Source organism: Hemiscyllium ocellatum, chromosome 31, assembly GCF_020745735.1.
Source record: "Hemiscyllium ocellatum isolate sHemOce1 chromosome 31, sHemOce1.pat.X.cur, whole genome shotgun sequence".
In the NCBI taxonomy this organism is placed as follows: domain Eukaryota; kingdom Metazoa; phylum Chordata; class Chondrichthyes; order Orectolobiformes; family Hemiscylliidae; genus Hemiscyllium; species Hemiscyllium ocellatum.
The window spans coordinates 20,872,459-20,886,382 of NC_083431.1; the positions used below are offsets into that span (position 1 = coordinate 20,872,459).

Consider the following 13,924-nt stretch of genomic DNA (forward strand, 5'->3'; position numbering starts at 1 on the left):
CCTAAATGTAAATGTATAACATAGAGTCTTGAAGACCTGTCTCATACTGTGCTATTCACCTTCGCAATGCAACTAACAAAATCAACAGTTCATCAAAATACCATTGCATTAACGTTTTTTAGCTATAAGAAAGTGAATGGTACAGTGGTTAGCACTGCTGGCTCACAGCGCCAGGGACCCAGGTTCAATTCCTGCTTTGGGCGACTGTCTGTGTGGAGTTTGCACATTCTCCCTGTATCTGTGTGTGGTTTCCTCCCACAGTCCAACGATGGGCAGGTTAGGTGGATCAGCCATGCTGAATTGCCCTTAGAGTCCTGGGATGGGCAGGTTAGGTGGATCAGCCATGCTGAATTGCCCATAGTGTCCTGAGATGGGCAGGTTAAGTGAATTAGCCATGGGAAATGCAAGGTTATAGGGCAACATACAAGACACTTTCACAACAATTAAATCATTTCTTTCCATAATGCTATAATGACACCAAGGTGCCCCAATGTGCTTTACAGACAGTTAAGAACTTTTGAAGCGCATAAGCATGGCAGCTAACTTGTGTGCAGGGAAGTCCCACAAGGAGATAATGAATAGATCATTTGTTTGCATGACATTGGTGTTGGGATAAATATTGGTTAGAACATTTGCAGAGTTATCAGATTCCTCATGTACAAAGTACAAAATCCAATGTACACAACCTTAAAAATAGGAGTTTGAAACCTGACAAATGGAGAGATACATACATGTAACTACAAAGGTAAGGGAAGGTGGTTTGACTGATAGAGGTATTAATAAGAAGAATAATATGAATGCAGTATATGAATTCTCAGGGGTGTGCAGACAAAGCATGAATGATTTGACAAGATCACAGGTTACAGAGAACAGAGGCTCATTGTCAATTCATCATTTTATTTGATCGGTGGACCACCGGGAATTAAAATCCAGCTTTGGAGATCTAAAAATTGGTATATTGTACAACAAATCAGGAAAGGGTTTTTTGATTGCACAATTGTGATCTTGATATCTAAAAGCAGGATAATCCTACACTGCTAAAAAATATGGATAATGTTGTCCATGTGGAAGGAGGTCTGGTTTATCCAGAATCAATAGTTTTCAACCAGTTAATATGTAGGAATAACTCTCTTTAGTCCTCTTCTCATAGAATGATAGAGTCACAGAGATATACAACACGGAAATGGACTCTTCAGTCCAACTCGTCCATGCCAACCAGATATCCTATTTATATCAATTTAGTCCCATTTGCCAGCATTTGGCCTATATCTCTGTAAACCCTTCCTGTTTATATACCCATCCAGAGGTCTTTTAAATGGTGGAATTGTACCAGCCTCCACCACTTCCTCCGGCAGGTCATTCCATAGACTCACCACCTTCTGTGTGAAAAAAATGCCCCTTGGGTCCCTTTTAAGTCTTTCCCATCTCACCCTGAACCTTGGCTCTTTAGTTTTGGACTCTCCCCACCCCAGGGAATTTTGCCGATTTACTCTGACCATGCCCCTCATGATTTTATAAACCTCCGATAATAGCCCTAGCCTATTCAGCCTCTTGCTATATCTCAAAATCTCTAATCCAAGCAACATCCCTGTAAATCTTTTCTGAACCCTTTCACGTTTCACAACATTGTTCCTATAGGAGGGAGACCAGAATTGCATACACTACTCCAAACGTGGCCGAACCAATGTCCTGTATAGTCGCAACATGACCTCCCAACTCCTGTACTCAATGCACTGACCAATAAAGGCAAGCATACCAAATCTCTTCTTCACTATCCTATCTACCTGCAACTCCACTTTTGATGAACTATGAACCTCCACTCCAAGGTCTCTTTGTTCATTAACACTCCCAGGTCCTTACCATTAAGTGTATAAGTCCTGCCCTGATGTGCCTTTCCAAAATGCAGCACCTCACATTTATCGAAATTAAACTCCATCTGCCACTCCTCAGAACTATTGGCCCATCTGATCAAGATCCCATTGAACACATGCCAGGAAACAATGAGTCAAAATGATAAGCAAGTGTCATTTTGCTGAACAATTTAGAATTGACATCATTCCAATTACAGTTAAGTAATAAAGTGTTTGCCTCACATTATGAAGTGCAATAAAAGCAGTTGTGTAACACACTTCTCCAGAAAAAAAAAATCTGAGTTGTTTAATGAATGGGGTGGTGAGAAGGATGAAGAAAATCGGCAAGGATTTGAATCTTGAGATTTACCCAAATATTACAAGTTTAAATGATCTGCTTATGATGGGAGCGGTTAAGTCAATGGAGGAGTCTACAGGTTAAACTGAGTTATTCCTCTAACCAAGGAAAATAGCGTGTAGCTGCAATGCACAATGTAGCTAAATGTTTAAATCAATCTGTTTAAATTTACATTCATCAGTGAAACATAGCAAAATTATACAGAAAACTTTCCATTTTGGTTACTTGCTGTTGTGAATGCAAAGCTTTCATTCTGTTTTCCCATGTCTTCAAAAGCCCTTTCTAAGACCCAGATCAGACAAGATGTGACCTACATATCTTCCCAGGATTGTTTCAGGTTCAACTTTGATGCAAGTACAATCCCAACAGTGACACTAAGCAAGTCATGCAGGAAGCAAAGGAATGGACCTTCATAGAAGCTACATGGCGATGGCTGCCATGTTTCAGTGAGGAAATACTGTTCCGAGGTCCCAAAGTCATTTGAACACAACGGAGAGGAGGTAGGTGGGTGAAGGAGGAGGGGGACAATTGGTTAATGAGCGGGTGAGGATTTGAACAATGATTTGTCAAAACATAGCCAACCAATAACCCGCCAACCAATAGCCCTCTCCTCTCCTGCAGCTTTAGCGCTGGTTTTGTCTCTCGGTTTGGTATTCTTGCAAATTTGTTTTGATGAGTGCAAGTTTCAAAATGTCTCTTTTTTCAGCAATACTCAAATTGGCTACAGGTTAGAACAGGTTTTAATTCGTCAAACATTTTGTGGCTAACTATTAAGGTAACTAAGAACCCCTCTGAACTCTCCAACTCTAACTCAGAGTTGGGACTTTGTCAGAGTAGTCCAGACACTGGATCTTTGCCCATTGAAAGTGTAAACTTCCGGGTAATTACCACATAGTCTGTCCATCCAAACCTCCAGGTGGTTCTGGCACACATCTTTCAAGGGATGTCTAATCTCTGACTATTTGGAGACTGGAAGATTGGAGGGGAATTAGGAATTGGACAATACATGCTGGCAAAGCCAGCCACACTCACAACGCACGAACAAATATAAGACACTATGTGGCTCATGGCTAACCAATCACATTTTGCATTATGAATTCACAACTGCTGACTTCACCAATTTTCAATTAATACAAGAGCAAAAAAAGCTTTTTGTAAGCAATATTTCTGTTTAATAGATGTTTACGGTCTAGAAGGTGGTCATTCTGCCTACTGTATCTATGTTTCAACTGCTTTAGCAGTTGAAAGCTAATCCCCTGTCCCCTTGTCTTGTTGCTGCTCTCCAAATTCTTCTGCTTCAAATGTTTGCTTGTCTAGGGGATGAATTTTCTGAAACGGTTTCAGCTTTTTCAAAAATGTGTGAAGAATCAAAGAAGCGTTTACAACACAGAAGAAGTCATTCAGCACATCACATCAGTGCTGGCTTCTTCCAACCTCAACTTACCCAGTTCCCCCCATCCTTGTCTTTTCCCTGCATGTTTATTTAAAAGTGGCCATAAAATTAGTGACACTAAGCAAAGATATGAAATACTAAGTTGCCATAAGGTAAGGACCAGGTGAATCACCTCGTGCACCAATATTAGTAATTTTGCAAATGGTAAACGGCAAACAGGCAAAGTACAGACTATGTTTACACATCTTGAATTTATTAAAACTAATGGCACCAAAGTAAATATAATCCAATATTAAACTAAAACTGAAGTTAACAGATATTAAAGGAGGCTCTAGTTAATTATAAGAGCGCAATTGGTATGCAGTTTACGATGATTAAGGTTAAACCTTTCAACTTACATATGTAAGGGTGCTCAAAGCTCCCAAATAGCAGACTATGAGCAGGCCAAGCACAAACCATTCACGATGTTTTCGAAGTAGCTCTGAATATTCATCCAGTATTGCTGTTATCACTCCTTCCAGGCCTGCAAACTGAGGAACAAAAGCAGAAGATCTGACCAAAACTCTTTTTATTTTACATGAACATCCATATTTAATGAATTTTCGAGCAATTCATGAATTGTTACTGTTAATATTGCTGTTAATCCTGCGTATATCATTGTAAATGGAAGATGATGATATACAATTTGTGAAAAATAGTGAAAACATCAGTATGGTCTGGAAGGAAGGTTAGACACTTTTTAAATGGCTTGAGATCACTGAGGTTTTGGGGTAGTCAGTAGACTCAATTGGCACCTACCCCTTATTTTTTCTGGGGGGAGTGGAACGACTGATTGGCCACCTCCCCTATCAGGGATCTCAATGGGCCTTCCACTCTACTTGCCTAATCAGTAGCCTGGCTGATCTGGAGCCATAGCATTGAGATTGGTGATCACCACTAAGGAAGTAGGGACAATGTGAGGGCACCTCCACCTTACAGGGACCTGCTGAAATGTGGGTATTAAATAATTTTTCACATGGGGGAAGCCGGCAGGGCCTGAAGTGTAAATGGGAAGCTCTTCCAGTGCCAGCAATGAGCTAGGGTGGGTGCAGGATATCATTTGTAACTAGCAGTTCTCTTCCTGATCCATGGAGTCTTCATGTCAAATGACCCAAACAGGAAACTGCTAAGAGGGAAGCTCCTTGCAGCTAGGGGCCTCTCCACATGCTGAAGAGCTGAGTGGCCACCAAAGAATGCAAATTGCCAGGACAAAAGTGCTCTTCATTGGGCCAATGACCATTTAAATTCACTGCCCACCTCAGTTTGTCATCCAGCCATTCCTGCCTGTGAGAATTTTCAGTCTCAGGGGACGGTGTCAGGATGCTACCCAAATGCTGATTTCCAGCATTTCATTAGTCTCCCTGGTCTCTACTCCTGCCATCCAAGGCCAATAAAACATCATCCTTTCTTTCAAAACAGTGTATGTATTTATTTAATAAGTTGTAATCTCATAGAGCGATTCCATTAAACCAACTAACTATTCAGACAAATGTTTAGGTCCTCTGCGGTAAGGTGGTAATGAGTGTGTTGCTGGAAAAGCACAGCAGGTCAGGCAGCATCCAAGGAGCAGGAAAATCAACATTTCAGGCTGAAGCCCTTCATCAGGAAGAGCTCTTGCCCGAAACGTTGATTTTCCTGCACCTTGGATGCTGCCTGACCTGCTGTGCTTTTCCAGCAACACACTCTCAACTCTGATCTCCAACATCTGCAGACTTCACTGTCTCCCGTAAGGTGGTAATGTCCCTATCTCTGAGGCAGTAGACCAGGGTTTAAAGTCCCACCTGCTCCAGAGATGTGCCATAACATCCCTGAACAGGGTGACTGGAAAATATTTATCAACGAATGTTGAAGGGCCTGGTGGTGTAGTGGTAATGTCTCTATTTCTGGATCAGGAGGCATGAGAAGAAGTCATACCTGCTCCAGAGATGTCTCTTAACATCTCAGACATGTGATCAGCAATGATCCATAAACAAATTTTAAATACTTTCATATCAAATGTCATGCTGTCTGCATGTTGAAATATGAAACAACTCAATACTAGTAAGGCAATAAAGAATTTCAGCAGGTATCGAGGCTCTCTGATCTTTTACTTACCGTGCTGTCCAAGCCTAATGTGATCAACATTAGGAAAAATATTATAGCGAAAAATGTGGATGCAGGCATATTGGTGATTGCCTCAGCATAAGTAATGAAAAGTAGACTGGGGCCTAGGAGGAGAAAGGCAGAAGCAGATATTATAAACCGATCAGAATAATAAACATATTTTCAATACTTTCTTCCTTTATAAACCTTTGCATCCTAGCCTCTTGCTTGGAGTGTGCCTTTCTAAAGTACCAGACACATGTAAGGAAGCTCATAATTTCATCGTTCTTACTTTTCTACGTGAATTAGTCAGTGAGGCTTGGAGATTGGACTGATAGTCAGAAAATACTTTGAACAGCATTCACTCAGTCACTGCTGGAAATCATCAAAGTCTGTGCATGCATTTGGCTGGAACATTTAAATCAGATACCACCAGGATTATAAACAATTTACAACCAAATCGTCAAACTATTTATTCAAACTCTTCGATTTGTCGTCCTTAAGGTGAATCCCATAAAGTATATTGTGATATAATGAAGATTTTAATTTAGAGGATGAGACATAGAATTGTTATATATTAAAAATCTTTTTAAATATTGTGACATAAGCTTCAGGTCTCATTGTCAATGTTAGTATTAAGACCTTTCATCCAGCTGAACTTCTTCTGTTGACTTAGCATAACACCTCCTCTGACAATTTGAAATAAAGTCCTGGAATTCAGTGGATCCATGATATTAGCAACAAATAACATTAATTAGGTAATTATGCTGTCTGATACGCCACTGTTAAGTAATTTGAATACACCATAGTCAGGTAGATGGGAGAATTGGAAGCTGAATGGCCAATGGCCACTGTATAAAACCAATGAGATGTGAGGCTGCCTGGCACCAAATTTACTGAAAATAGATGTTTTGTGATCATGCAGGCAGACACTAGCACAAACCTAAACTGTGGTAATTTGATTTACCTCATGCACTGCCTCATGCTTGTTTAATTCATTAACAGTGACCCCTTCCATCCATTTCACTCCCCCATCCCAACTCCTGCCAAATTTCCCTTTGATGTTGTCTAAATAACATGGAAACTATAGACTTTAGGTCTTCAGTTTCTCAAGTAGTTTGCAATCCCCGTGTCAGTTTGATTTGCTACTAAAGGTGTAAATGGGCACTAAAAGCCATAACGTCTAAGATTAACAACCTGCTTTGCATATAGAAAGTCACATTTGGATGGTAGGTTAAGGCTAAGTCAACCAACTTCGGCCATCTTTTGAGCTGACTTGTAGTGACCCTTGGCATTCACGAAACTTCCAAGATAAACATCAAAATGCACCCAATGAGGGCAACATGATTATTTCTCAATATTAGTAGTTAACTATGATTGACTGCAAAGATTTTAAGCTCAAGAGTGCCATTCAGCAATGGCTTAGGCGACTGTATCATTCACAGTGGCTTAAATTCAACAACTTCAATCTTGTTGTTGATTTTAATGGGAGGGTGGGGGGAGCTATCAGAGTCAGTTTTTCGACTTTTCTGTTTGGGTCTGAAGAAATTATAGCATGTTGTATGTAATGGTTTCCAGGAGTTCTGCACCTGGGACATTATGCTCTAGTCCAACATCACTTCTTTGTTATTTTCTCAATCTTAGCGATTGAAAACGATTTTTGAGGAACTCTAGAACCATGTGGACTGCTGCTGTTCAAAGCGTCAGCTGACCGTTTCCATCACAGGGGCAATTAAAAATGGACACAAAATGCTGCGCTCATCCCATGAATGAGTTCAAAGAAATTCTGATACTGGCAACAAACCAAAGTCAATCATTTTTACTTGCTTGTTAGTGACTTATCATGTAATATAAGTTGATTAAATTACTCTCCTGAAAATCAATCTCAGTTATCAATAGTTTATTTAATGTTAGATATTAAAGGAAATAATCATATCTATAACCATCCATGAAAGCAATGGTTCTATAATTTCATTTACGTTTAGAAATCTCTCTTAAATTTAAAGATTTAATTTTTAGCTACTACATTGTTATAGTCAGCAAATGTTTCAAATAAATGCACTGAAGGGTCATGGTTCATAGGAATGGCTTATTTGTCTTTATGCTCCTCTGAGCAATTATATCAGTGAAAATTAGCTGTTTTGTACAATGCATATGCTGGTATATTTTAAATGGGATTTCTATCTAGCTGAAAATATTAAAATATTATCTCAATAAATTTTTAAAAATTAGTTCTGATATTAATTTTCATAAAACAAACTGTAGTTGCCAAAGCAGTTCATTGGTAGTGACCACATTGTGAATAAATATATTATTTTCTGTATATGTCAGATGTAAGCATGTTGAGGGACCAGGAATCACAACTGTTCAAAATAATTGTCTGTCCTAACATGAATAGGTTTACTTTGTGAGCAGTCTATGGGTTAATCTTTCTCACACTAGGAAGACAGGTACATGGACCACAGGGATAGTAATCAAGGAGTCTCCATCCCTGCTATTTTCCAACAGTTGCAAGATTATCATGTCTGATAATTTTTTTAAGAGTTCTTTATAGTATTTTAGCACGGGTAGTGAAATTGACTAATTAATAGAAGATAGCTAAAGGAGGCACGCAGGGTAAGGCATTTTCAGGATGGCAGCCTATAACTATTGGAGTGCTACAGGGACCAGTGCTAGAGCCACAATTATTTATGTTTATATTAATGACTTAATGTTAGAAGGTAATGTATTCTTACCAAGTGTATGTATGAATCAAAAATAGGTGGGAAGCAATGACTAAGCATGATGCAAAGAGTCTACAGTGACAGACAGATCAGGTGATGGTATATAATGTGTGAAGATGTGAGGTGATGTACTTTGGCAGGAAGATTGATAAAATGAATATTAATTTAATAGGGACTGACTGCAGAAAGCTGCAGCACAACATAATTTGGAAGTCCTTGTGCATAGATCACAAAACATGAGCACCCAAGTTCAGCTGATAATAGGGACTGTTAAGTTGACTGATGATCTTTAGTTTAAAGAGAATGGAGTATAAAAATAGGGAGGTGTTGCTAAAACTAGACATAGCACTAATCAAACCACACCTAGAAAACTGAACAGTTTTGGACTCCTTATCTGAGGAAAAACACCCTGCTATTGGAGGCAGTCCAGGCAAGGTTCACAAAATTGATTTCGGGTATGTTTGGACTTTCTTACGAAGAGAGATTGAATAGGTTAGGCTTGTACTCATTGGAGTTTTGAAAAAATGAGTGGAGACCGCACTGAAATGTAAGATTCTTAAGAACTTGACAGGGTAGATGCAGAACGGGTTGAGTCCACTTGTGGGAGAATCTAACACCAGAGAGCACTGTCTCAGAGTAAGAGGTTGTCCATTTAAAACAAAAATGAGAACTTTTCTTATCTTAGACAGTAGTGAACCCGTGGAATTCTTTACTGCATAGAACTGTGAAGGCTAGATCATTTAACAAATAAAAGCTAAGATAGACATACTTTTAATCAATGTAGGCACCTAGTGCAATTGGAATAGGCTAGGAACGTAGAGTTGAGGATTATCAAATCGGACATTAACTCAATGAATTGTGGAGCAGCCTCAATTGACCGATGGCTCTGCCTGTTCATGCATCTTACCGTCTAATAAGAGGTGTTCATGGTATTCCTTAGAGGCCACAAGCTTTTAGTGACAGGAAAGCAAATTATAAGTCATCTCACCAATTACTTTCTCATCAGAACTCTCAATCTATTAAAAACTACCCTTCTGAATAATAAAAAAGGTACACAGTGTTTCGAATTGTACATTTTGAGAAACACACCATTGTCACTGGTTATGAACTTCTGGAACTGTCGGAAGTTTGCATGTTATTATTGCAATGTCATCCTACCGGTGTCTTTGGCCACATCTGCCACTTCTTCATTCCTCTTTTCTGCCATGTAGCCAAGGACAGTAAACATAACACAACCAGACATGAAACTGGTCAAGCAGTTCACAGCGCTGATAACCAAAGCATCCCTAAAGCAAGTAAACAAGAAATAGTCCATTGCCTGAATTCAATTTAGGTCACATTTTAATTTCTCACAAATTATTGTTGAGTAAACTTGTTGAATTTTGTTGTAAAGTCATCTAACTATTATACAGAACACTCACTGCATGGGTTTAATGCATTCAGAGACCTTGTTAATTAAGCTGGGATGCTATTCAGTTTGCTTACTAAAATGGGTATCTGAGTTCTATTCAATGTCCCACATCACAAAATAAAATGCAATGGTTAAAACGTAAAGCAGGCATTCAGCTGCATTATACAAAGTTTTATTTAGATACTAAAGGCTTCAAGAGTATTGTGAGAAAGCAGGAATACAGCACTGAGATAGAAAATCAGCTATGATTATAATGAATGGTGGAGCAGGCTCAAAGGGCTGAATGGCCTACTCCTGCTCCTGGTTTCTAAATGGAAATGGTTCTTTCATAATGCGTGCAGCAGGTGCAGTTCCTGGATAGCCATCATTTATCATCTGCAAATCATTTTTTTTCAATCCTGTTGACTCTCCTCCCTTATGCTTTAATGAAGTATGTTGATACTATAATCCTAAAATGAATAGTTAATCAGATGAGAATGTCACTGGATAGGAATGACTTAGCTTTTTGGTAAATCACCTACCCATCCAAAAATAAGAACTGAAAATGCAAGAAACACTCAGCAGATCAGACAGTACCTGTGGAGAGAGTAAGACTCAGATCATTTATGAAAGGTCACCAATTGCATACATTTAACTCTATATTTCTCTCCACAGTGCTACTCATCATTCTGAGTATTTTGGGAATTTTTTGGTTTTACTTCAGAGTTCCAGTATTTACAATATTTTATTTCATATATTCAATTTTGTAACTCAACTGAATGTTTTATCATTATTATTTTTATTAGACTGATACATTTTCTATCAAAACCTTCATAATGTTCCCAATTGATAGGAGCTGTGAGTTGGCATTATCCCATCGTCTGCTCAAATAGATGGAGTGAAAATCTCAATTTACTTTGCTGCAGGAATGACCCTGTATCCAAAGTCTTAGTCTATGTATTATCCAATGATTGAAGACATACTCAATTTATCACAAAACTGGTGCAGTTATCCAGTGCACCTTTAAGTGTAGGAAATGTTACTGGGGTTAAGCTTGCTCATCTGCCTGGCCTTTATTTTAATTGACTTTGATCTGAACAATGGGAACTAAAAATGGCTTTGTTCTTCATTTGCCTGCATTGGCACATTCAATCCTACCAGGAGCCAAGCTTCAATGATTGCAGTGATAAGTGCAAGCCTGAACAAGATAACTTGCTGAAAAGAACTCCATACGTTGTTTAACAGACTGACTTGTAACAGTTGTTACTGAATTTGTTGTAGCTGGCGAATGCCAAGAGCACACCAAATCCCGGGCCAAGCGAAAAGAAAATCTGAGCAGCAGCATCCACCCACACCTGGAAACAAAAGAAGAGAAGCTATTCAAAACATTATTAAACTTTACGGCTATAAATCTCAGCATTATTACAATCATTATTAAACTTCACAGCTATAAATCTCGACAGTGCATCAGACCACAAAAAGACATATTAAACTTTTAATTCCAACATGCATTTTTTTTAAACACTAAGAGGATTGCGACAGCTGATTGCAAATATAAATCCTGAGCAGATCTATAGCAAGGCACATAGGGGTGTCTCAAAAGGAAAGATTAAAAAGGTAGAGATGCAGGTCGTTCTGCTATAATGGCATGTTTCGTTAATGCAAATTCGCTGTAACGCGATTGATGAATTGGGAACATGGTTTCTAAAGCGTGATCTTTTAAAATACGTGTTGGCTGTAATGTGATTACATCGCCAATACTTTAAGCGATGTTTGGAAAGCACCATTGTTCTATAATGCAGGGTTGCACAAGGATACAACTATTGCGTTATAGAAGAACCACTTGTAATGAGAGGCTGATTCTAGTTTAGAGTGGTGCTGGAAAAGCACAGCAGGTCAGGCAGCATCCAAGGAGCAGGAAAATTGACATTTCAGGCAAAAGCCCTTCATCAGGCCTGAAACGTTGATTTTCCTGCTCCTCGGATGCTGCCTGACCTGCTGTGCTTTTCCAGCACCACTCTAATCTAAACTCTGATTTCCAGCATCTGCAATCCTCACTTTCGCCTAGGAGAGGCTGATTGCCTTGTCCCCTCAGCAGGGTGCGAGCTTTTGCAGACATGTTTGTGTTCCTTTTCTGAAGAGGTTAAAAATATAATCCCTGGTCTATGTGCTAGTGGCCTGACATGCTAGTGTGTGGTCTGGCATGTTGGGAAGGGCATAGCTTGAGAAAATCCATTAAAACACTCCTGCAAAGCACTACAAGAATAGGACACTTTCTTCCTTAACTACTGGCAGTCAGTCACTATCAAAAGGAACCAGGACAAAAGATTTTCAACAAAGCCAAAAATTTGAAAATCATCTATTCAACTAATGTATCATCCAATGTAACAGCCACAATATTATACAGTCCACTCTTCATGAATCACTCAGAAACTGACCTATATATTTTATTTTTTGCTTTCATCATTTCTTTGGACTCACTTTATTTTGTTATCTGTTTGTGTGTGTGCAGAGTTATTATTTCTTCTTGTGTTTAGTAACAAATAAGCCCAATCTCTTTGTAAATTCAAGAATGACTGGCTAATTGGTCCCTTTTAAAACATTAAATCATTTGCTCTGGGAGAAAGGGATCCTATTCAAATTAGCCTTGTTGCGACCAATGAGGGGTCAGGTAAAGAAAGAATGGGAGCCAGTTCAGTCCTTGTCAGCTGAGAGTTTAATGATTTGAGGCAACCCATGTGGAACCATAAGAAATGGAGAAACCTCTTCTGAAAACTGCATAAAATAATGGACAAAGATTTGCCCCATTATTTCAATCCTTAAATCCACAAAGATATAAACTATTCCCTTCATATTGTCAGCACCTTCAGCAAATTGCCCTCAAAGTCTCTGCTTTTCTAAAGAATATAGACTCAGCTGTTTCCATAAAGGAGATGTGTTAAACTGTAAAGTAATCCTGTATATCAACATTTCATCAGTAATGAGGTGGTCATGCACTTCATGTTTCAAAGATTTTACATGTTTTTCCAATTAAGTCATCCCAATCATGATACTCATTATTTAACAACTGTACTGGCACCAATGATGGCAACACACTGCATAAAATGACTCATTGTTCTTTGACCCATCCAAAGACTTTTCGGTCTTTTGCATCAAACAGGTCACTACTGCAGAGATGAAAATCCAAGTGTCATGGTATAACAGGTAAGAATTGAAGTGGGAAGTTAGGCGGTTAATCACTGTCAATAAATTACAATTTTAAACTGAGTGTGTCTGACAATCTCAAATCATAACCATAAAGGTTCATGACTGACACATTTTGCCTATTTCTGTGTGGGGTGTTGCAATGTTGCAATGAGGCAATATTCAACTTACACCATCAGGTGCTGCCACCTGAGCTTGTGCAGTTCAGAAAGGTCAGTGATGTATCGATGAATCTATACCGTATTACATTCGATATCCCTGATAGCCTAATGTAGTACCAATCTGGATAACAGATTCATTTGAAGAATAAGGCTCTCTTATTCTGTCACCATCAATCAGTTTGAATTCACAATTCAGGACACACCACCTTATGAATCTTTCACCTTCTAACTCTCTTTGAACAATATTGCCAATTCTACCAAATGGGCAACCACTCAGTGTACACAATCCACCTATTTTAACCAGGCAGTGAACAGCCCTACCAGCAGTACTCAAAACTCCAATGTACTTTTTTGGATGTATATCTCAAATCCAAGAGATTGTGAAAGTTGCTATAAAAATGCAAGTCCCTTCTTTCACTTGGTGTTATATTTCTTTAATATAATCCAAGATAACTAATGTTCCATTATAATACTTATTGAACGGGCAGTCAATCAGATAATAGTGTATGCTGAGATACTGAGTAAATTTAAGGAGGAGGCAGACAGATTTTTATCTAGTAGCTGGTTGACGGATTATGGGTAGCAGGCAGAAGAGTGGAGTTGAGGCTGAGATGAGATCAATCAAGATGCTATCAAATGGTGGAACTACCTACTCCTGCTCCCAGTTCTTCTATTTTTATGATCATAATCCTAGATTTCTGGCTTTGTGTGGATCCCTGGAGAC

At 38.9% G+C, this 13,924-nt stretch overlaps 1 protein-coding gene across 5 annotated transcripts in view; it reads right to left on the bottom strand.

The window, feature by feature from the left end:
- Positions 1-13,924, bottom strand: part of LOC132830530 (sodium-dependent serotonin transporter-like) — a 63,037-nt gene that overhangs the window by 15,782 nt on the left and 33,331 nt on the right. For all 5 annotated transcript variants that reach the window (XR_009646381.1, XM_060848296.1, XM_060848297.1 and 2 more), the window contains 4 exons: positions 11,087-11,190; positions 9,604-9,731; positions 5,735-5,847; positions 4,000-4,131 (listed from right to left, as the gene is read on the bottom strand). Coding sequence is in view for 4 of the 5 variants with exons in the window: in XM_060848296.1 (XP_060704279.1) it covers positions 4,000-4,131; positions 5,735-5,847; positions 9,604-9,731; positions 11,087-11,190 (477 nt within the window). In the remaining variant the exon portion in view is untranslated. The remainder of the gene's footprint in view (positions 1-3,999; positions 4,132-5,734; positions 5,848-9,603; positions 9,732-11,086; positions 11,191-13,924) is intronic.